The 25,763-nt window shown below is 41.0% G+C and overlaps 1 protein-coding gene across 7 annotated transcripts in view; it reads right to left on the bottom strand.

Moving 5' to 3' along the window:
• Positions 1-16,208, bottom strand: part of ltbp1 (latent transforming growth factor beta binding protein 1) — a 178,605-nt gene extending 162,397 nt beyond the window's left edge. For 3 of the 7 annotated variants that reach the window (XM_031748978.2, XM_031748979.2, XM_031748977.2), the window contains exons 1-2: positions 15,464-16,207; positions 4,912-4,982 (exon numbers count right to left, since the gene is read on the bottom strand). In XM_031748978.2, coding sequence (XP_031604838.1) covers positions 4,912-4,982; positions 15,464-15,813 — 421 coding nt within the window. In that variant the 5' untranslated portion in view covers positions 15,814-16,207. Of the gene's footprint in view, positions 1-4,911; positions 4,983-15,463 lie in introns of all 7 variants that reach the window. The other 4 variants (XM_031748981.2, XM_031748980.2, XM_039621402.1 and 1 more) reach the window with 3 other exon arrangements.
• Positions 16,209-25,763: the final 9,555 nt, after the last annotated feature.

The following is a 25,763-nucleotide window of genomic DNA, read 5'->3' on the forward strand; positions in this document are numbered from 1 at the left end:
CCGGGCCACACCTGTCTGCTATGTGGGCACTGTCAAACCCTACGCTAGTGCGCTAGGTCCTGGTTTCCTCCTGATGTATGAAAATGCCTCATCTCATGTGGCATGAGAATGCAGGCCGTTCCTGGAGGTTAAAGGAATTGATACCATTGTCTGGTTCCATGCTCATCTTACCTAAATCCAATGGAAGATTTTTTGGGTGTCTTTGAATTCAGCCCTCTGGAGGTTGATCATTTTCATCAGACAATTTGTATTTGCGTTCCTTTTTTTAAATTTTTTAAACAGTGTTTGGGCACAAACAGCCGTGTGCCACTGTGGATGGGTCTGGTTCAGTCATTTTAATTAGCAAAGGGGAAGCAGAGGGATTTGGGTAGATAACATCCACAATCAACAAAAGTTATCATCAGTCTCCCTGACACAGGCAACCAGGAGGTGTTGCATCCAACTTGGGTTTGTTTTGTGTAGCAGCTGTGAAGTTAAATGCAGAAGTTTTCCAACAAGAAAACAAAACAGAGTTCTCTTTACAGCAACTCTCTTCTACATTTACACCTGCATTTTGTCTCATTATAGTTAATTTTTCTGTGCTGTCAAGCATCATTTGTACAGAACCCTCCACAATATTTAGGACAAAGATGTAATTTTTGTGGCTTTGACTTTCAGCTTTAATTCAAGGGGTTTTAAAATATTGTTGCATGAAATGTTTAAGAATTATACAAATTTTTATAAACAGTCACCCATTTTCATTAGTTCAAAATTAACGGCACAACTGACTAAGCAGCAGTTTCATGACAAACAAAGCAGGAATAATATTAGTTGATTCAAAATGTTGTATTTTATAGCTGTTTTATAGCTTTTTAACCTCCTAGGACCTGCCGTCCACATATGTGGACATCACATTTTTGGTTATTTAGACCAAAATAGTCAATTTTGCTCTACATGGGCATACATGGGCCTGATATCCACTTACGAGGACATTATACTGCTACTGTTCTATTAAAATTTTAAATGAATATCCTCATTTGTGGCTCTCATTTTTCTTAAAAACAAAAATAAGGTAAAAAAAAAAATAAATCTGGAAATTCTTTGTTTTTACATTCATCGGGCCCCAATATCCACAAATATCAAAGAGAAATTAAAAATGCATGTCGTGGAAGAGTTCGGGTCTTAGGAGGTTAATGTACTTTTTAATGTAATTTAAAATAAAAGACTCAAAGAGATTTTAGCGAGAGATCTAATCATAAGGCTGAAAAACCCAAACAGACCTATCAGAGAGACAGTAAAAACCTTAGAGGTGGCCAAGTCAACAATCTAGTGCATTGTGAAAAAACAAATAAATGCATTGAGTAGCTCAGCAACACCAAAAGGCCTGAAAGAAGAAACACAGAAGACAAAAGTGCATGACGAACAATTATTTCCCTGGTTATAAAAGTAAACTTTTAATCAAGTCACGAACGCGCATGAGGACGCACGTGTGTCAGAGTCTACAATCAAGAGATGAGCAGAAATACAGAGGCTTTACAACAAGGTGCAAACGACTGGTTACATCCAGAACTGAAAGGTCAGATTAGATTTTAACCGGAAAACATTTAAAAGAGCCGGCACAGTTCTGTAAAATAAAAAGTAGAAAAAAAACAGTGGAACCAGGCCACTAGCCAGACACTGGCTGCAAAGTCTATTTCACCCTTTCTCACATTGTGGTCACTACAGTGGACAGCTATTTAAAGGCATTTTTCTTGTATTTGTGTCAGTGTGGATGGTATACTTGCACATAAACCACTACATTGGACACTGATGTGTCACTCCATACCCTGCCATCCACTGGTCGTTTAATGTTACTATAGATGTAAGACGTGTTTCATTGTAATTATCGTTATTTAACCCTATTTTATAAACATTTTGCTCTTACTATTTTTTACTTACCACACTCAAAAAAATGAAATTGGGTGGTTGTTACATGTACAAGATTCAAACTTGTAATTTGAACTAAATAATTTCATGTTTCTATGGTGAACGTAATTAAATCATGTAGCATCTGCATGAAATTCAGCAACTTAATTTGTTCTTGTTGAGATGACATGATACAATCTAGTAAGCGTGGTTAGTTGCCTGGACTCACGAAATTCACAAGATCACATTAGATGTCAAAATGCAGGAAAATCGCTGGAGTTTTAAGAGGCAGACAACTACACCCACACCACGTGTATGCTATCGCTATTTATTGTGGTTTAACCCGTCAAGGACAAAAACGTACAGAAAATGCTGCATCAAGCCTTGTAATCATAGCTTTCCTAGTTTTGTTAAGCCTGGATTGACAGCTTGGTGGCGTGATGGTTAGTGCTGTGGCTCATAGCAAGAAGGCCTGGGTTCAAATCCACGATCTGGCTGGTTTGCAGTGTGTAATTAGAGTTGGGTAATTTAGAATCACCAATTAACCTATCAATGTAAGTGCAAATGGTTGTTTGTCTCTATAAAATCATCAACCCCTGTATTGGTTCATTAAGCAAGACTAGCAGTAATTGCCTTGATTAACAAAGTAGTTGTTCAAACAACAAGATTTCATTGTGTTTTCCTAAAGTTTTTAACTTGTGTAGAATGAATTAGAACAAATTTCACTCTACATACTTAAATAAATCACTTCAAGTCAATGTATGTATACTACGTTGATCCAACGTAATCTGATTACAGTAAACCATCAAATGCCAAATGTGTTGGTTTGACATGGTCAAAATGGGTTATTGTACTTGGTTAAATCACGTGAAAATAGGTGCCATGATTAAATTGTGTTCATCCAACAACAGATTTTTTTGAGTGTATACTGCTGAGTGACTGTCTGCTGCTCGTCAAATGCATTTCATTGCAATGTTGACCCTGTGCTAACTTGCATATGACAAATAAAACTGAAACTGAAACTGAACTGAACTGTCATGCATGAATTATGACAACCTCAATCAGGATTTTTTCTTAAGTATTTTATTAATCTTTTCATGCCTAAAGATGAATAAAAATACTTAAGAAACAAAATCCCGATTGAGGTTGTCATAATTCATGCATGAAAGGGTCAAATGTATATGAGTTTGTCCCATTAACTGTGAACTTATGAAACTGGGGAACTGTATCTAAAAATTTATGTAATTCTTTAAACATTTCATGCAAAATATTTGTAAAAACCTCTGAATTCAAGCTGAAAGTCTGCACTGTTTGATATTCAGTCCACTGTGGTGGTTATTTGTGCATGGGGGTCACAGCATATATTCAGCTGCAAGACTGAGACAGATGGTGTGTGTGTGTGTGTGTGTGTGTTAATGAAACAAAAATTTCAAAGCTTCTCACTTCACTTCTTGTTTGGACTATAAAACTTGCCGAAATGAAATCTGTGTGTACTTTGCAGACATACTAATGATAACGAAGATCATTTTGTCAAAATTGTACTTTTATTTTTACTGGAATAGAGGCATTTAGGTCAGGAATGATGGTCACCAAACTTCAAAGCCCACCTGTGTCCCTTGGTTCTTTCTTTTAACAGCCTCTCTGTTAAATTCTCATCTCAGCATGTCACATAAGGCCATTTGTCCCATGCTGCCTACGTCTCACCATTAAGCACAACTGCCCTTTAAACATCTGGACCACAGCAATACTGGCTGCTGACAGAAAAACTTTCCCACTTTAGAGGCCTAAAGATAGTTTCAGGTTGGTTGGTATTAGGAAGTTTGTGGGGAAACTGTGGCATTAGTCACAAGTTCATCAGCCAGGAGAGTGTGGTTTGCCTCCCACTTGGACTTTGTGTTTTGCTCTTGGTTTTGCTTTTTTCCCACTCATTGATTAGTTTCCATTTATTTATATATTTTTTATTTTGCTTTAAATTGCTTTATAGTTTTAGGCAGTAACAAATAGTTGATTAGGAGTACGCACTTAAAGGTCAGGGTTAGGAAAAGAGTTAGGGGTCACAGTCCCCCACAACAGTAACATTGCAGTTTGAAAAATGATGAGTTGTCAAAGCTTCATAGGTAATCCACTGCTGGCAAAAATACACTTTGTCTGTTTTGTCACAAGCAGAAGCTTTGACAGTATGTTTTAAAGGAAGCAAACAGCAGAGGCAAACGCAGGGAGAGCCGTTCAACAGGACCACGTGGGGATGCTCTCCAGAGAAAACAACCTTCTTTCCCACTGAAAACTACAACTGATGGGCACAACACTGGAGAAAAGCTGTTTACGTCCTGAATAGCAAGTGAGTTATCCAAATAAGAAAATGGCCTGAACAATGTTTCTGAGCCAAGAGACACAGTCCATTTCAAATCTGTTTCTCTTTCACTCTGACTCATGTTCTCCCCAGTTGGACGGTACAATAATAACCTCCTCATGACTCTGCAGACAGCAATTTAAAAATGTAAAACATCCAGACACTACGACTCATTCACGAGACGCATGTTCTCCTTGGGAAAAGAATTAAAAGAGAAACCGGCAGACCAAAGTTGGAGAGGATTGCAGAGGGGAAAACAATGCATGGATGGATGGAAACAACAATGGGAGCTGCAGCAACTGACTGCAGGCGATATCCAAAAAAATACACTGCACACTGTTAACTGGGAGATCTTCCTCGCTACCACCAAGTATTTGCTCATCAGGCAGTGGTTTCGTTTTTTTTCCCCAGTGCAGTGCATCTACATAATGCCCATCTACATAATTACAGAACATCAGTTTTTGCTTTGTTAAGTATCCCATTTTTGTGAAGGAAAATGATTCCAGAACTTCTGTAGGAGCCGAACCAGGAGAAGAATGAGAGACAGTTGCAACACGTGATTTCAAAGCATTGCGCCTGGATTACTTTGGCAGGCATCTAGTGCTCTTATGTAGCCTGAAGTAGCTGTTTTAATGTAAAGGCGCTGTTGTGCTGAGAGGTGTTTAGTACAAACTTACGCATCGTGCACCGCTGTGATCCCTGAGACTTACTCCAGCCATGACAGCACTGCCCTCCACAGACATTCACCCTGCAAACACCAAACAAGAAAAGGCAGATAAAATAACCAGAACCATAGAAAACCAGTTAACCTAAAAATCACAAGCCAAATATACAGGCTCTGAATGTCATATCTGTGCTATATGACACATAACTGGCACATAACTTTATGCTATCCCAGCATCACCTCTTTTTCCACCTTCTTGCACCGAAACACGTGTGTTGTTTGGCAGTCTGGTCTTGTCTTCAAATGTCTTAAGAGTCAGATTTAAATATAGAAATGGAATATATTAATCTTTAATCTTTTTCTATTTTTAACACCCAAAAGTTTGATCTTCATACAAATGTTCCATCATAGTTATCAGTTAGGCAGACATTTTCCAAACTTGAATGCTCACAGAGGGCTTGACACGTGGTTTGGCCTCGTGACATTAAGTATGACTGGAAAGGCAAGAATTGTCTGTAAAACAGTGTTTATTGTGGTAAGTTTGTTACACTTAAAAAGCGAACTTGAATCTTAAATTTGGAAAAGATTCACACAGACTTGATTAAGTCAAGCTGTAGGAACTGGATTAGCTAGAGTTTCCAACAAACATCATCAACAAAGAGAGTGGTTAGGTGATGAAGTTAGTCTTAACCTCTTGGGGAGTTTCAGACACATGGCAGAAGCTTGTAAGACACGGGTCTGTTCAAAACAGGATCAAACTGCACTAAACCATATATATTTGACAGCTGTCACAAGTTATTTGCTGTAGTTTCATACACAGATGAATTACTAGTCACCCTTTGAAGTGCAAGCCTTGATTGACGATAAGTAATCCTTACCCTAAGCCTATGATTTAAAGAAAAATAAAAAAGACTTTTTAGAAAAAAAACAGCAATTGTTTTATAGAAAAAAAACTCAAGTTTTTGTGTTTTATAACGTTTTGAAAGTACGTGTCATAACTAATCCTGAGTTTGATCTTACAGGAACTCAGAGATAGACAGGAGATAGACACCATATCTCTGTTCTATCATCACAGACGATATGACATAGCAGGACAATAAGATACACAAGTTAACTGCCACAGCAACAAATTGAGTGTATTAATTAACAATGATGTTTTCACTACCATAACTGCTACTTTCAGATATTTGGACCAGACTACAGTAATTCAATGAACATAAGAAATGAGGCCAACAAAAGCACTACTCTGATCTCATTACTGTGAAGGAACATTTTCAAAGTCAGTCAGTCTTCTAGACTGTTTACATCCCTCTCTCTGCTAACTAGCTGCATACATCATCTTGCTGTAACTGACGACTATCCTGCTACTAGGAAATAATTTGTACTTCCTGACCTCGCTTTCTGTCATTTGTGGAAAATGTGTTTGAATCTGTTGACATCAATGCAACAATTTGTTGAGAGAGAGTGAGATAGTGTGTTTGCTCAGGGATGACGTGGCAGAAAGGGCCAAAAAAATATCTGCACTGAGGTCACTAGTCTATGAGTGTGTGGTGTCTTTCTTTGTTTTTTGTTTTTTTACTGAAAATCACGCAATTAAGTCAATACCAATAAAACACCTGATGAAGTTTTTTTGCTTGTTGTGTATTATGTGAAGGTGACGTGTTTTTTTTATTTTGCAAGTCTATTCATGATTTCTCTTCTTGGCAATGGAGAGTCTTTTCCAGCTGACTTTGTTAGCAGTTCTGCAGGGCAGGGAATCCCAGAGGAGGCATGGAGGAGATGCTGGGATTTCAGAGCAGGAGCAGTTCCCGTGACAGTCATGGGGTAACTCTTCACTGATAGCTCATCTCTACTATCCAGGGAAGAGATACCAGATGACATGGAGAGTGCAGCTTCAGCGCTGAAGGAAACTGTCAAGAAGGTGTTTGTGTATCTCTGTCCTATGGACAGAGAAAAGAGGACAAAGAGACGTGGTAGTGGAATGAGGAAGTGTAGGAAAGTATTCAAATGAAGTGATTAGGAAAAAAAGTGGGACAGTCAGGGAGATGAAGAAAGTAGACAAGAGCACTGGGAGGGTAGGCATATGCCAAAGAGAGAGGTTCAAAGACAGATGGAAAGATGAACATGTAGGAGTAGAGATAGTCAAGGTAGATGAGTTAAATTACTCAGAGGTTAAAAGAGCGCACGCCAAGTGGGCCAAGACGAGTCTCAGCTGATTTTTGACGTAAGGACAGCAGCAAAGAGGAACGGGAAGGTTTACAAGATGGTAATGAGACCTGTTGTCATGTATGTTTTGGGGTTGGTGGCACTGACAAAACCACAGGGGGCCAAGCTGGAGGTGGTAGAGTTGAAGATGTTAAGATTTTCTTTGAGAGTGAGTAGAAGCGACAGGATTAGATACGAGTACATCAGGTTCAGCAAAGTTAACCAGGCAAGGTTAAGATGGTTTGGAATGAGGGGTATACTGGTTATACTGGACAAGAATTTTGAATATGGAACTGCCAAGCAGGTGAAAAAAGGAAGATCTCAGAGGATGTAGTGAAGGAGGACATACAGAGTGCTGTGTGACAGTGATTGTCACACAGACCTCACAGTTTGTGATCTCTTATTCTTTTTTTCACACTCTTTTCCCTCCTCTGAGGGAGACGAAGCCATCGAGGACAGCAGAGGGTTTTGAAGTTCCACTGAAAAGTCCTGACCCATTCACACACACTGCCAGTGCTGTTTTGCCTTGCATCGCATTCTCAGTGATTGCGTACTAATGTGTGTGAAAACTATAACCACTCTTTGCAGTAGTCGACCCTAGAGAATGGGGGAGGGGTTTTCATGCGCTCTTAAGAAGCTCCAACATATGACTCAGCTCTGAAAGAGCTCTGCTTAAGCATTAGTCTTTTCTTCCCCATAATTTAGTCAAAAACTGTTTTCAAATCTATCAGCACACACTCATATATAGCACAGGAACAAGGCGTTCACAAGGGAAAGCATATTATAAACTATAACTGCAGCAACAGAAACACACTTACAGACCCTATTTTGTAACCAAATCAGGTTATGGAGACATTTCGTACTTTGACACACACTTGCAGCCTTGTGTATCCTGGTAAAAATTCAGACCCTTTTCCTTTTGGTAGGGGTGACAGAAATTCACAGCTGAATTTTATTCACTGATTACACATCCCAGCATTTTGCCAGGCCACAGAGTGAGCAGCTGAAGCCAGGCTGCGAGACCACACACAGCCTGGTGGATTTGTGTTCCCGTACTGGTTGCTTTCCCTCTTTTCATTCTAACCAAAGATTCCTGAGGACACAACTAAACTACTCTACATGTTTAAGCCAACAAACAAACAGATTGAAATCAGCTCCTTCAGCCACTGGTCTGCAGTTTTAATGACTCATGCTTGGCTGGAAACACGCAAGTTTAACTTTGTAGGTTACTTTGCATGTATTTGTGCAATGTTTTGTTGTTTAATTCACAGATCTGTTTTTCAAACTGTGGTCTCACTTTACTGATTACCTGTGCAGTTCACACACCCACTACCAAGCTGCTGGAATGCATGCAGAATGTGGTTTTGGCAGTGTCCTGTTAAAAGACCTTCCCTGAAAGAGACACTGTACAGATGGCAGCATCTGTCCTAATGACCCCCAAACTATCACTGCCATCATAGAAGCTGGGTATTTTACACTGATAACAACTTCTAATGCCTCCAATTTTATGCCTGTTGTCTGAAGATCATCCAGTGTTGATTTTCATTCTTGTCCCTTGCACATAAAGATTTCTTCAGTTTCTTTGAAAGACATGAAATCCCTAAATGCTTTTCAGTTTTATGTTGTTTGCCCTTACAATCTTTCACAGAGTGGTGATACCCTTGCAAACTGTTTCCTGAAAGACTGGATGAATTATCTTTTTACAGCCTGTAAAAACCTGCTGTTGGAAGGCTACTGCAGGGGCCCAGGCTTGAATCTGCCCTGGGCTTTTTCCCGTGTGTTGTTTCCCTTGCACTCCCTCCCTGCTTTCCTGTCTGTTCTACTGTCCTGTCCAAAATAAAGCCACGTTTAGTGCAACCTGTTGCTAGCTTCAACGTCAAAATAGGGACATTTGTTTTTTTCACCAGTGTGGACCCTGTCCCTCACCAGGTGACAGCTGGGACAGACTCCAACCCCCTGCTACCCTGTACTGGATGGATGTTCTTACAGGTTAATTTGTCACTCATTTTGTCTGTTGTAGTAAAAAAATGTTAAGATTTGGTACTACACCCTTTAGATTAATTTCATTTCAATTCAAATCAATTCAATTTTATTTATATAACAGCAAATAACAATAACAGTGGCCTCAAGGGGCTTTATACTGTAAGGTCAAGACCCTACAATAATCTGGTACTTGGTGAATTACAAGAACACTGTCCTTTGGAAAATAAGATACAGACCACATCCAGGTCCCATTTAGATGGCGCTACTTAAAAATCCCCACACAGAAAGGGGCAGGGTCTGCATAAATGTATGAACATTTTGTTGTTCATGCTAAATCAGCCACAGGAGTCAACCATTAAAAGGTTATCAGTCATGGTACAGACTAATTAGACCCAGTCCACAAAGAACACGCACAGGTTTATCCAGACAAAGAATGACAACAATATAGAGCTGGGCGATATAAGATTTTTTCATATCACGATATGTTTTTTTCATTTCAGGCGATAACGATATATATCACGATATAAGCCAAATAACTATATTTGTAAGATTTAAATGTGCCGTTGCTCACAAGTAAAATATGAAATAATTAGCAGCTTGTTTTGATTTAAATATTTATTTCCCATAATAAGTTCAACAGGGCAGATGTACTTAAGGAACATGAGACTTCAGTTTCAGATGAATAAAGGCAAATATTGCGAACTACACAAAAGGCAGCTGCTAAAGCGTTTAAGTTTCAAAATAGAACAAACAAAACAGACTACTAAATTGTCAATTCCACTTAGAAACAAAATATAATTCTAAAAATAAATCTTAGTTCGTTTTACAGAAGAACAGACAAAATTGACTAACTTTTGTCAATATCAAATAAACTGAGAACTAAAAGGAAATTCTCAATCTCTCCTTGTTGTATAGCTTAGCTTTTCAAACAGTTTTAACAGTTACTTTAGTCTGACAAAAGCCGAATGACGAATTAGCGCTTTCAGTCAGAGATTGAGCATGCACCGCTTTATTGTATTTCAGACTTGCTTTCGGCACAATTTACAGTGCGCGCTACTCTGTTTTTGTCAGACTTGAAATAGCCGAAATACCTTCACACTACGGAACTTCTGTGGCCCTTCCGTTCGACAAGCTCTCCGGCATTGGAACCATCATCGTTTTTTTCTTCGGTAACCTTCACTCACGCTCTCGGTTGATTTTTCTCTAGTCGGCAAACTCATTTCCTTCATTACCCGGGCGGCCCGGCTGCAAAAACAAATACACATGTGCGCCTTGGTGCTTGTGCTGTACGTAACAAGTCACGTGACGTGACGCTGCGGCTGTGATTGGTTCGGCTCTGCGCTACCTAATTTGGATTGGCTGTTCTTTTTTTTTTTTTAAGAGGACAAAAGAGATGAGGCCTATCGCAATAGTTAAATTTTTCTATCGAGAAAAAGTTATTTCGCAATACATATCGTTATCGTTCTATCGCCCAGCTCTACAACAATATGAGGTATTATGAGAAGCACATCCAAGGGCACAACTCCCCTTGCTCACTAGCAAAGTCCGATCAGAACAGATGTTGGCAGACATGAATACAGCAGGGCCAGTGAGCGCTCAGGTTCTACTGACAGTAATCTTAGAAGCACCTGGGTATAAAATCAAGAATGAATGATGTGAACGCTCTAACATGGAGAACAAGCCTGGAAGCCAGAATCACGAGATTCTGATGAGAATCAAAATGAGGGACGGGTCCTGAATGAATAAGACGTACAACAAGTTGTACAAAAGGGCAGACCCAACTAGAACTGAAACTGAGCAACATTGGAAGAACATCTGGGAGAAAGGCATTACACACGACCAACACAAAGTGCTTGGTGGACCTAGGAGCACACCACAGCAACCTCCCAGAACAAGAAATGGTCAACATCACAATAGCAGATATCTGACAAAGAGTCTCCAGATCAACACCAGGGCACAGCTCAGAGGGGCAATGGAAATAACAGCAGCATGTCAAAGCAACAGTAATTGGTTGATAGAGCAATACACTTGAACTTTAACACCTGATTTGAATTGGCTCCAAGAAACCCTATGACTCAATGCCCTGCACGTGGATCCTGGAGTGCTTGGCTAATAGTGTGTTAAAAACATTCATCAAGTGTTCAGTGGAACTGTGGAAAACAACACTAATTCCAAGGCAATCACACAAGTCACCATCAAGTGTGGAATATACAAGGTGATGCATTGGCCCTATCCACTGCTGTTCTGCATAGAACTAAGCCAGCTCATCACTAAGAGTGGATACAGAGGTAGACATCATGTAGTGGCCATCAGCCACCCACTGTACCTAGATAGCATCAATTGCTGGTGTGAATCGGGTGAATGAGTCAAAGTGTATAAACATAGGTATCCCCTTAGAAGGACTGTTTACTAGAGAGCCACCAAGTGTATGTCTTTTAACCAAATCCAATTTCCAATTTTTGGCTGACTGTGACCTGCCAATAGTGATTTTTGTAGATTCGGAGTTTTTCTCTAAGAACTCTAATTGACGGCATATACAAACAAAAAACAACTTTTCATGAATACGAAATATAATTTTCATTAAAAAAAATATTCAACTTTACATTTTATTTCTCCTAAACAGCAGTAGGTCACAGGATCTTCCCTCACTAATAAAAAAATTAAAATTAATTTCTCTGGTACTGGGAAGAGCTACAAATAGTTAGCTGTGAAGGTGACTGTACATCCACCATTAGCTGATATAGTTAACCTTACAAAACAATACCAGGAACAACAGATTTTCACAAAACAAATGTCCATTACTTAAATCAGGACCTTTTCTCTTTTTTACTGGTCTCCAAAATTTTCTTAATAACTGCTTTGATTTTTTTGCTCATAATAAGACTGCTGCACATCTCAAACCCACCGAAACCGGGGCGGCTGTAGCAGGTCACCTACTAACTGGAAGGTTGGTGGTTCGATCCCAGTCTGTTCCAGTGACATGCATGGTACTAAGAATGTATGTGATATGTTAGATAGGAAGCACTTAGAAACAGCGTAGAAAAAAAGTGCATGGGTGAATGTACAAGTTGTGAAAAGCGCTTTATAAGAACGAGTCCATTTACCATTTTCAAATAGTAATAAAGAAATTGCCTCTATGTCTCTACCACCATCAAAACATCACATGAAGGAAAAGCTTTTTAAGAGAAACTTGGAGTGTCAATACTAAGATATGGCAAATGGACAGGTTCTTATATACAGGGAGTGCAGAATTATTAGGCAAGTTGTATTTTTGAGGAATAATTTTATTATTGAACAACAACCATGTTCTCAATGAACCCAAAAAACTCATTAATATCAAAGCTGAATGTTTTTGGAAGTAGTTTTTAGTTTGTTTTTAGTTTTAGCTATTTTAGGGGGATATCTGTGTGTGCAGGTGACTATTACTGTGCATAATTATTAGGCAACTTAACAAAAAACAAATATATACCCATTTCAGTTATTTATTTTTACCAGTGAAACCAATATAACATCTCCACATTCACAAATATACATTTCTGACATTCAAAAACAAAACAAAAACAAATCAGCGACCAATATAGCCACCTTTCTTTGCAAGGACACTCAAAAGCCTGCCATCCATGGATTCTGTCAGTGTTTTGATCTGTTCACCATCAACATTGCGTGCAGCAGCAACCACAGCCTCCCAGACACTGTTCAGAGAGGTGTACTGTTTTCCCTCCTTGTAAATCTCACATTTGATGATGGACCACAGGTTCTCAATGGGGTTCAGATCAGGTGAACAAGGAGGCCATGTCATTAGTTTTTCTTCCTTTATACCCTTTCTTGCCAGCCACGCCGTGGAGTACTTGGACGCGCGTGTGATGGAGCATTGTCCTGCATGAAAATCATGTTTTTCTTGAAGGATGCAGACTTCTTCCTGTACCACTGCTTGAAGAAGGTGTCTTCCAGAAACTGGCAGTAGGACTGGGAGTTGAGCTTGACTCCATCCTCAACCTGAAAAGGCCCCACAAGCTCATCTTTGATGATACCAGCCCAAACCAGTACTCCACCTCCACCTTGCTGGCGCCTGAGTCGGACTGGAGCTCTCTGCCCTTTACCAATCCAGCCACGGGCCCATCCATCTGGCCCATCAAGACTCACTCTCATTTCATCAGTCCATAAAACCTTAGAAAAATCAGTCTTGAGATATTTCTTGGCCCAGTCTTGACGTTTCAGCTTGTGTGTCTTGTTCAGTGGTGGTCGTCTTTCAGCCTTTCTTACCTTGGCCATGTCTCTGAGTATTGCACACTTTGTGCTTTTGGGCACTCCAGTGATGTTGCAGCTCTGAAATATGGCCAAACTGGTGGCAAGTGGCATCTTGGCAGCTGCACGCTTGACTTTTCTCAGTTCATGGGCAGTTATTTTGCGCCTTGGTTTTTCCACACGCTTCTTGGGACCCTGTTGACTATTTTGAATGAAACGCTTGATTGTTCGATGATCACGCTTCAGAAGCTTTGCAATTTTAAGACTGCTGCATCCCTCTGCAAGATATCTCACTATTTTTGACTTTTCTGAGCCTGTCAAGTCCTTCTTTTGACCCATTTTGCCAAAGGAAAGGAAGTTGCCTAATAATTATGCACACCTGATATAGGGTGTTGATGTCATTAGACCACACCCCTTCTCATTACAGAGATGCACATCACCTAATATGCTTAATTGGTAGTAGGCTTTCGAGCCTATACAGCTTGGAGTAAGACAACATGCATGAAGAGGATGATGTGGACAAAATACTCATTTGCCTAATAATTCTGCACTCCCTGTAGTATTGGGCTTTTCTACTCTACCTGAGCACTCACTTTACTAAATGCCTTAGTCACACATGCACTTCTTTCTATGCTTACGTGCTTTCTATCTAATATTTACACTCCAATGGATGTATCAGAGAGCAATGGATATTTGGCCTGCAGACTGAAGCAGCCAGGGATCAAACCACCAACCTTCCAATTAGTAGATAGCCTGCTCTGCCTCCTCAGCTACAGCCACCCCGAATAGCATTGAATGTGCTCTTGCAGCACATGTTCAACACCATACAAACACCTGTTATGTTCATTGTTCCTTTAGTTGTGTCAGTTTTATACTGAAAAACAATTACTACCTAATTGCTTTGTAATTCTGTTGGAATACCTCATCATTAGTGCAGGCAGGCCAAGAAGTCAAACTCAGCCACAATCTCAGATCTCTTTACCAGTCCACATTCAGTGTTTGCTCAGCTGACACCCTTCTACAACTGGTCGATCTCATAGTGAATGCTTTTTAGGCAGCTTTAGCCTGGCCATAGTTGCTTTGAATGTGCAAGCCACTTTCCAACCCCCTCCTCCATTTCATGCTGGTTCAGACATAATCAGTGTCATCACTGTTGTAAGTGGTGCCTGCTCTGTTCTGTGCTACTGCTCTTCTCCTTGGATGCAATCCAGATATTCAGCTGCAAAAGCAGGCAAGTCAATGAAGAGCGCCATACCACCAAATACAAATTACTGCAGGTAAGTACTGTACTACAACTTACCTGAAATTCATTTAAACTGATCATGACCTATTAAACAGTTAATACAACTGAGTAAATTGGTTTAGTGTAGCTAAGGCAACTCTTGTTCTTATTTAGTATTATTATTCAATAACTTTACAACCTTGATTAAAGATTAAAGTGTCACAAAGAAATTATATGAGGTCACTGCCAATAAGAATGATGAGTAAGTGCAACTTGTCTGCTGTTGCGGGTAAAGCAAACTAACAGGAGGGTCAGTCAACTTCACCCTGAAGAGGAGAGGCCTAACAAGGCATGACTGTTAGAAACACACCTGTGTGGATATCCCAAGAGGATACTAAGCCTTGGCAACAACGCAAGCCTACACTTAGAGTAACAAAGTGCAGCACGGATTCAGTCACATTCTAACTCTGAAAATAGTCTCAGTTACTTCTATCTGTCGTGGTCGGAAGAGTCATGTGTTAGCCAGCTAATTTTATTGGGCAACATCATCGGTAATAATTTAATCCACTGGCACACTTGGTCCATTAGGCGGGTGAGACGGTGTTTGACCTGCGCATTAAGAGAGCAACCGAACTCAAATACACACTGTCAGCTCCTGATAGCGTCAAACAAAAGTCAGCGCCTGATGATTAAGGTGTGCTCCTGTACACAGGAGAGAGGCGCTTCATGCACAATTGCACAATAAAGTTATGCATGCCATTCAGATAGCGCTGTAATATAACCTGTGCGTGTCTCATTTTCCTGCTTTTCTAAACTATCTGCTTTAACATAAAAGTTTACAAAAACGTCATGAAATCTATTCCCCGCTAGCAAACCCTGTTTCCCTCTTGGCACGGTGCCAGTCTCTTACCCAGACAGCTTCAGGAGCTGCTTCTGGCTCTGTTCCTGCCGGACTACCGGCTGCTGCTGCTGCGGGGCTGACGCCGCTTGCTTCCCCATCCTGCGGCTCCGGACCTGGCCGCCAAAGTTGGCTGTGAGCTCCACATTATACGTGTGCGGTTGCCCCGACAGGCCGTGAAGACTCGAGATGGAGCTGACTCGTACCCCGCCGTTGGCTCCGGCCGTCCCGGGCCCCGGCCCGGGCTGCAGTACATACAGCCTCCTGAAGCCGCTCTGACTCTGCTGCCGCTCCGGTGACACACAAACCGGGAAGAGAAACATCCCAAAGGAAAGGAAAAACCCCAAATATATCCGAGCCATATCCACACACAATAAAGAAGTAAAGACAAAAGTTTGCAAGGGTGAAAAAAAGGTCCAGATTCTGTTCTGTGAAAAAAAAAACTTCTCACTTCTTACGAGTAAGAAAAACGTGTGTATTCCTCAACATATTCTTGCAGATACGGAATTCCAACCATCAGAATGAGCTAACTTAGCCCTGACAAATAAGAGAGAAATCGTAACGTTGAAGTGTTCCTCGGCTGTAGACGAGCCCGTCGCCCTCCTCTGTCTCCCTGTAGCACTGAGGCTGTGCGGGCTGCAGCGGGTTTCTCTCAGCCTGTTTGACTTGAGTTAGGAGAGCCCGAGAACTCCAAAAAGTTCCTCCGTTGGAGGTGAACGGTGTCAGCAGCGCGAGCAGCCTGCCTCCAGACGTGACGTCAGGAGGGGGGAGCCTACACGCTAACCCCGAGAACGTTTGCTTCGAGTTTCTCGGGGCCCAAGTTTGTCAGGGGACTCAAACCGAAGCCCCCACCCACACACAGACTCACTGACTGACCCACCTCAACACCCACACACATTCTCCAGTTAGGCCTCTCTAAGAACATAATGACTTCCAGTTTAAATGACTAAACTCTAAAATAAATAAGCAGACTGTGTTCCACAAATATTACACATGTTATCTAAGTCATCTCTCAGCAGGTGGCACTGATGGAGACCAGATTAGTAATTATTCAAATATTTTTATATCTTTCAGTGTTTCTCACTTGATTAGCTCCATGACCAAGTCATAAAAAATGTAGTCTGGATAAATCTGGATTTGGAAATCCCCTCTTTGTGCTGTCCATGATCAAATAAACTGTTACTTTTACACTGTGTTCCCCCTAACAACACACACACACACACACACACACACACACACACACACACACACATTGTGTAGGTTAAAGAATATTATATAGAACATATAATAACATATACAACAATTATTATATATAATTAATAGTTATATTTTTTCTCTCTCTACACTAAATGATACAAATGCTGTATTGCTTCACCAGTCTAAATATTAATTATCATTTATTAATATTCAAATTGATACTATGTATACAGTAGACTAGGTCCTAGTGTACATGGAGATGTAAATTGCAATTTTGTAGTGCAGTCCCACAACATATTGTGTTTGGTTTACTTCACTTGTATACTAACCTATGAAAAAGCAGTGTCTGTAAAACATACACAGGTGATGTGCTGACTCTAACACTCACCTCACTAATGGTTAAAAAACAAAAAACAAAACTTTCATTACTAACATAAACCAAACCAAATCTCTTGTAGAGGCACATTCCAAACTTTGGCATTTGATGTGTGAATTTTTGCTGTAAAGTTGATTCCCTAAAGTGAACCTCAGACATCAAAACGTTGAGACCCTCTGATCTGCACTCATAATGGACTGCTGGACTGAGGAAAGGAAAGGAAAATATTTCGAAGAAGAACTCTCAGGTAAACAACACTAAGGATGTCTTCTTGTTTCTTTGTTCCTGCACAGCTTTTAATGTGGGGATAAAATACATGGAAAATGTGATCCAGGTGATAGCCTGGTTTTAGAGCCAGAGCTTTTTTTTGTTGGAAAGCAGATTCCTAAAGACGAATATTGAGGCTACAACCAAGCTTAGCCCTGGCTGTTGGCAACCTCTGTGTATTGGTCTGTTTCCATCTTAGAAATACAGGCAATCATCACAATAGCCTGCTCTAAAAATAGGAAGTTCAGGATTCTGATTCTGAAGTACTTGTTATTAAACTCTGACTCTCTTCCACATCATGTCTTTTATCCTGTCTTCCTTCTCTCACCCCAACCAGTCGCAGCAGATGGCCCCGCCCCTCCCTGAGCCTGGTTCTGCCGGAGGTTTCTTCCTGTTAAAAGGGAGTTTTTCCTTCCCACTGTCGCCAAAGTGCTTGCTCATAGGGGGTCATATGATTGTTGGGTTTTTCTCTGTATGTATTATTGTAGGGTCTACCTTACAATATAAAGGGCCTTGAGGTGACTGTTGTTGTGATTTGGCACTGTATAAATAAAATTGAATTGAATTGAAGTGTTGGAGCAAGTGGTGGAAGGGATTTTTTTTATATTTATTCAAGCCTAATGCTTCTTCACATCCTGCAACAACAATTTTGGGCCATAAAAAAAATGTTGCTTGACTGTAGTTATAAAGTTTTATTCTGAATGTGTTAATGTAGACTTGAATATGTCCGGTGTCAGTCATAGTTATTACTATTTATGGCACATAAAAGAAACAGGTCATGAAAAATATAGTCAAGTCAACACTGTCAACCACCAGTCGGTGGGATCTCTTTCTGTTGCCCCACTCAGTGTTGTGTCCAGTGTTGTTTCCACATTTTCAGTGTCTTGTCTTTTTACTTCAGGTGATCTTTTAGAACAAGCCTCTGCACACACAACAGCATCTGTAGACAAAAGCTTCCCTTGCCTCTCCTCCATTGTTCAACACTTTTTGTTCTTGTAAATTTCCACCAGGAGTATCACAAAAAAAACATACATCTAGCTGTAGTCTTTCAAGAGCTCAGTCCTCAAATCATGTGACTAAAAACACAATTTATGACACACTTTTTTTTTTTTTTTTTAAATGTGAGAGGGTATCTGACTATTTATAGTCTTTTTTGTCTATGGGAGGCATTATTGTCAAACCTACTCATTTCCATGCAAATATAAAACATTAAATGCATGTCAATTCCTGACTGGTTGAAGATTTTAATAATTTTCCCAGTATCTGCTTTCTTAGGTAAAATCCTAAAGTGTACCTAAGCCTTGTATGGTGTGTGACTTGTTCTATACTTCGCATCTGTAAAAAGTGTGTGACGTCACCTGCAGACATTAGTTCCATGTAAAAAATTTAGAAAGAGTCAGACAGTTGCACCAGACCTAACACAACGCATGTGATCTGCAGTGCATCAAGGTAATGGACATGTTCCATAAAGAGAAAAGTGAATATCAACAGAAACACATCTGGTTTGGAGATATTCCACCCACATAGCTGTCTGACAGGTGTAATGCTGTAAATTCAGATATATTCCAAATGTTGTTATCAACTCCTTCTATGCACATGTAGTAGATCATATCTGGATTCAGTCCACCTACTGTGATCTTTGAGTCAGAAAGTATGTGTGTATTTGAAAAAAAAAAAAACTCAGAAAGAAGACTTGCTTATCAAGCACTCTCTTTTGATACTAACAGCTGCATTAGTCAGACTTATATTTAACCTGGCATAATTTGTATTCATTCAGTCAAGATAAATATTGTCCTTAACAATGTTGTGGGGATGATCTCTTTTCCACAGAATACTGGAGGAAAGTGACAGCATTTATTTTCCCCCAGTTTGTCTCCATGATGGCATTTCTGTCTGACCGTTACAATAAATGATCCCAACCATAACATATGATACAGAAACAACTGAGCATCAAGTTGGGGCAGAAAAGCATCCTCCAAATGAAAATGCATTCGGTCTGTCACAACAGTAATAATATACACTGGTCAAAAAAAAAAAAAAGGAAAGGGACACTTTGTAAACATCTGGGATATTAAACTGGTCTGTTAAGTAGCAGAGGGGTTGTTAATCAGTTTTGTGACCATGCTAGCTTGTTTTTAGCACTCTAGTGCCAGAACCTACTAACATACTTAATGGATAATAACATGTTGTTCACAAAGACCTTACAGATATAATTGGACAAGTTTTCTGTATTCCTGCTACGATAAAAATCTCTGTGCTGTCTTTAAGCTGGCCTTTTCTAGCCACTGCTAGGATTTCTTGTTGACAGCCACTTTCTCTGTCGATGCTACATCTCATGCAGGGGCTTGGATTTCTATGACAGTTCCTCCTCACCATACGTCTTAAGCTGCCCGAGGCACTCTTGGAGCAGCTCATCTCAGGGAGCCATCTTCCCGATGTATTTAAAGTCTCAGTGCAATGCACTGAGACTTCCACCCAAAACTCAGCACTCTGAGGCTGTGAAAGGATTTCAGACAGTAAATGAACTGAGGGGCTGCACCAAGGCCCAATATACTTTGGTAGATTCCAGGAATTAAAATATTTAACCCAAAGCTAGAGGAATATATCCCCCTTGAAGGCAAAAGGAGGAATTCATTTATTTCATGTGCACAAATCCTCACAACCACTCCCTTAAGTGCACCATTTTCCACCACATCGCGCCAGTGAACACACAAAGTTGTGGGTGTAAGATGATTTTATTATTAACTGATTCTACAAAAATTATAGCAAGGCTGATTTCTTTCATCTATTGCCACATTTGATTGCAGACGTCACCTGCTTGCTTTGGTGGCATGAGAAAGTTTCACACATTTTACCAAAAGACTTTCCACAACACTGAAGGGTGATACTCAACAAAACCCAGAAGCACTCGAACTACATCTTTGAGAAAGAGGGTGGAGGCCATACTGTAGAAGCTGTTTGCCAAAACCAGTGGAAAAGGTTTGAGTGATGAGTTATAGCCATGATTTCATCATAATCATAGATGATGATGATGATGATGATGCAGTGTTTTCAGATCTGGGCATTCAGTCAATCAGCCCGTGTCTTTGTCATCCAAATACTATTTTAACCAAGGGCTGTTTTTTTAGTTCCTTCTTGCGAGGATGTGACAGAGAGATGTAAGGAAGGGATGCAAGTACATTCAACTTCATCCAGGTGTCTGTTGAGTGGGGGTGGGGAGGTCGTTTTTGATTATCACCATGGAAACACATGCAGTAAAAGGTCAGGAAACTGACAGGTTCCTTTGAACTTATCTTATGGCCTCACAACATATACTATAGTTGTGCTGCCATAACGCAAATGTGTATTTAGCCCTGCTAAACATAAAGGCAACTGTAATGTGTATAAGAATGGAAAAAACACCCCATTAAGCACAGGTCCTAGCAGACTGACCGGACAGGGTCAGCATACCAAACAAGCACACTCATTTACAGAATTTCTCAAACCACAATTATTTCCAGTTGACCAGAAAATAGATATATCACACATGCATATTAGAGTGAGAGAGCACATTTTCAACACATAAATGTTAACAATGTTTTAACACTTTACAAAGACACAAACTACTCACCCATCAAAACTTGATCTTTGGGGCCTCCTGCTCAACAAAGCCATTAACAACAGTGCTCTAGAACAAATTCCCGGCTGTATATTCATGCTGCCCACTTCTCTCCCTCCTCTTTTGAATACCACTTTTTTTTATTGCTAAACATAATTTATAATGCCACTCTGCTTACGAAATAGTCTGTAAGAGCTTGCCAAAAAAGCAAATTGTTAAATATTTGTTGTCAGCATGTTCATGCGCATTTTCCACCAATTACAAAGAGGAATGCCAGGAAGAACAACTAATATACTTCCCAGCATGTCCCCCATCCCTCAAGTTCATTTGGGGGCAGTTTTGTTAAGTTTCACATATGATGGAGGTATCATATAATCACATCGGAAAAGAAGAAAAAGCCTGATCACCTTCTCTACAAAACAGTTAAACGTTATGATTCAATCATACTTGTGATTAACCTCTGTGTCTCTTCCACAGCATGTCTTTATCCTGTCTTCCTTCTCTCACCCCAACCGGTCACAGCAGATGGCCCCGCCCCTCCCTGAGCCTGGTTCTGCCGGAGGTTTCTTCCTGTTAAAAGGGAGTTTTTCCTCCTCGCTCTTGCCAAAGTGCTTGCTCATATGGGGTCATATGATTGTTGGGTTTTTCTCTGTATGTATTATTGTAGGGTCTACCTTACAATATAAAGCGTCTTGAGGCGACTGTTGTGATTTGCCGCTGTATAAATAAAATTGAATTGAATAAAAAAAACTGAATTATAGTTTTTCAATGTATGTATGCTACTGTAATTCTAAACTGCTTATAATGCAACTAGATTAGATTAGATTAGATTAGATTAGATTAGATAAAACTTTATTAATCCCTCGGGTGGGTTCTGTTGCGAAATCGATCAATGTAGAGCAGTGAAACAAACCACGGAGGCCCCAGAAAAGTGCAATCAAACGGTGAGTTTATTAACACAGGACAAGAAATTTCAGCATGAGTCTTCTCTCTGACAAAAATACATGTGGAGAACACTTGTAAAGCAATGGGGTATCCGCCCCCCCATGGCGTCAAATACAGGTCAAAAATACATTGTGTACAGTCATTGTTTACAGACAATGGTACATCTTGTACATTTTTAATGGCTAGACACAGACATATAACTTCTCTTTTCTATAACACCTACCAAATAAGGCAATAAACTTCAAGCCCCCAGGGTCTCTGAGGCTGGTCACTAACTCTGGTCATCAGTCACCAAGTAGACTAAAGGGCAACAGGTTACAAAAAGAAGCAGAAGACACTTGGGCCTTCGCTCAGGCCTGTCACTAAATTTATGTGTATTGTAAGCATGCATGCAGTCAACCTTCTATGTTCTACAGTGAAACTTAAGACCCTTTTGGATGAAACATCAACTCCAAATCAGCACAGAGATGCAATGTGTATAAAATAATCATAACTAAGCTTGTAAATAGAAAAGGTCAATGTGATGACAAACATCTTCAATGCAATATGAACCCTGTAAGAAATATTCCTAATCAAATAATGCTGTAAAACATGTTATTAATGCAATTATAATAATGCAGGTTATATGGCAGCAATAAAAGAATTTCTGAATCTCCACATCCCCTCTTTTGACATTCCAACAAGGAATGTCACCACACCTCATATTGTATCACTCCCTGCCCCACTCTATGGGTTCTAAGTCCATCATGTAGATGGACTCCACCCGTCCGGGGTTCGCAACCCTCGCCATTATCATTACCAACAATCCTCTGACACAAGGAATGATACAACAACCACCAATGACCAGTATTCCCAAAAGTACAGTCAAAAAAAACATCGCTGACATAGCCACACCTTTCCATCGTCCAGACACGGAGGTCATCCAGGACACCAGCGGGTTTTCGATACCTGAGTGCTCATGCATGGTTTTAGACAAAGTTTTCAGGCCCTCCAGAGCTCGGGTTACTGAGCCATCTGGGGCAGTATTATTGGGGATAAAGGTGCAGCACATGTCTCCGAACATGGCACACACACCTCCCTTCTCTGCCAACAACATGTCAAGGGCCATTCGATTTTGCACTCCCATCAGCGAACTCGGACCCAATTGTTCTACGAACCCCACCATGGCGTCCCTGGTTAGGTTAGAGAGTCTCAGCAAGTTGTAATGAACATAGTTAATGCGGTCAACATTCTTATTAGGCATTACCCAAAGGAATACACTTTCAAATCCTGAAGCTACCGGGTCTGCCAGCTTGTACTCGTCTGGAACTACCCTGGGCACTCCTATGGAGTCTATCCAAGTCGGTGAGTTCAGGCGAGGATCATAAGCATGTGTACCCTGGGTCCCTCTTTTGGCCAGAATATGTCTCTTACGTCTGGCTGCTAAGATACGTGTGTTGTGTTCTGGAATAGTCTTTACCCGGTTCCCAATAAGCATGAGAGGAGCTCCCAGTCGCACCATCGCACATGTCCCTACGCTTCCTAGAGGAACACGAGCCAAGAGAGTGCTTTCCCCACAATAATAATACAACCCACTTCTCGCCCATGTTCCAATTACCGTGCTTGGGTCGCTTACATTATTGGTGGTTCTTCCCGTGAGTGTGACAGCACACCAAGTTGGGTCGATTTCTCCCACCTTGTACTTCTCATTATCTGTAGAGAACTTGAAACATGTATAGTTATCTTGTTTTGGCATAAATGGTCCCACTGTTGTCTGTTTTGGAATGGGAGGGAAAAGGCTGGACAACAGAGTACAGTTGCCAGTACTTACTGCACCTTTAGTTAGCTGCAACATACAATCATAGCCCCACTTATCCTCTGGATGCAGTGGTGCGGGCTCCGTAAACAAACGTGGCCTGGCTGAAGCACAGGCAACACAGTCGGCTACATGTTGTTCCTTAGCATTTTGAGCCACCCAATCAAGCCAAAGATTACTGTCCTTGAAACCGGTGGCACGCTTGATCAAATCCTGAGGCTTCAATCTAGTGTAATCTGTTGTCAGAAGTGATCTCTCTTTTGGCTCCTGCTCCTTTTGAGCTACCGTTTCCGAGGTTAACGTTTGATCAGTCAGAGTGGTGATTGAGCTTTTTGCGAGCGGCTTAGACTGTGGGTCAACTAAGTTTACTCTAATTACCCCAAATGGATCTATTCCTGTCACATCCACCCTGATTACCAGATAGAACACGCCTCCCGGGATCTCAGCTTTGGGGAGCGTGTCCCACGGTCCTAGGGAAAGGGTGACAGGGTTATGAGAAACAGAATAATCTCTTTGAATAGTTATTCCTTTCAGGCCCTTCGGGACATATGGCTGCCATCCTACTCCTGTCCAACTCACCACATTTTCCCAGGCGCACCACTGACCTGCTACGTATGTGTGAATGTGGTTGGCCCACGAGGGGCTCCGGGAGCATATCATGGGGTGATAGCAGACCCACACATCATACGCTCTCCAGCTACTACTAGCTCCTGTACACTTAATAACGTCACACAAATCAAACGTGAATGAGCTGGTAGACCCTTTAACATAATTCAACTCTATGCCATTATATGCGTTGAGACACTCATCACCTTTACCTGACACCTCGCGCTTTCGTCTTTCCACCGATCCCATTTTAGCAACTACAGTCTCAGGAAGTGCTGGGCTGGACTGGCATCCGTGTTCGGGCGAGTGGCCCGGAGTGCCCTGCGAAATATAAACAATAAACAACACAGCCATAGTTAATATTACTGCATATAATAGACATGTAGTTGCAAGGAACATTTTAATAAGCTTTTTCTCATTCCGTATCTCTGATTCGTGTGTTTGCATCATGTTATATAAATTTTGTATTCTGGAATGAAACTCCCCTCCTTTTTGGAGTTCTCAACTTGTCACCGCTCCTTTCTGCTGGCGTGGCGACCTTCTGCGATGCTCTTCTTCTTTCTTCGGCCTTCCAGGTGGACTACTGGTTGGCCCGTTGCACAGGTGAGAGGATTCATTCTGCCTCTGCTGGTTGACACCTGTGTCGGTTGAAGACGAGCTTTCTTCTATCAAACTCTCATGTGCTGGCGCACACTGCGACCAATGGTACCAGGTATCGCCTTTCCCTTTTAGTTGAACTGCTGTCGTCGTCCTGGCAATGACCTCGTAAGGACCTGTCCAGCGTGGCTCCTTCCACTTGCGTTTGATAACCTTCAGCCACACCACCTTTGCCTCTGGGGTCACCTGGTCCACCGTTTGCAGTCCAGAGGTAACCTGTTTTGTGAAACTAGAGACAAGACATTTTAATTCATCCCAATATTCTGCATGAGACCTGTTACTCCTGGTGGCGTGTTCCGCCGGGACCTCTGTCCAGGGTGCTGGGAATGGCCTTCCCGTCTGCAACTCATGTGGCGTGAACCCTGTGGACTTGTTAACAGAACATCTTATAGTCATTAGAGTAATCGGTAGAGCTGAAACCCAGTTTAGCCCCATCGCTGCGCAGATTTTAGATAATTTGTTTTTCAAATTTAAGTTCATTCTCTCTACCTTCCCTTGAGATTGGGGATGGTACACTGTCCCAAACCTGTTCTGTACTCCCAACATCCTCTCTACTTCCTCCAGGTCTCGATTTTTAAAGTGGGTTCCATTATCTGATCTAATGCGCCTTGGAAACCCATGCCTGGGGATATAATGATTGATTAAGCACTTAATCACGCTTTTGGCATCTTCTTTTCGAGTAGCCCACGCTTCGGGCCATCCGGTCAGAGCATCTACACACACTAACAAATACCTGACTCCCCCAGGGCCCACATCAATCATGTCAGTGAAATCGATCACAATTTCTTCTCCTGGCCTCTCTGGCAGGAGAAACTTACCTGCTTCCGGTTTTACCACTGGTTTTGGATTGTGTGCTCCACAAATTAGACAC

The sequence above is a fragment of the Oreochromis aureus genome, linkage group 13, assembly GCF_013358895.1.
Source record: "Oreochromis aureus strain Israel breed Guangdong linkage group 13, ZZ_aureus, whole genome shotgun sequence".
NCBI classification, from domain to species: Eukaryota; Metazoa; Chordata; class Actinopteri; order Cichliformes; family Cichlidae; genus Oreochromis; species Oreochromis aureus.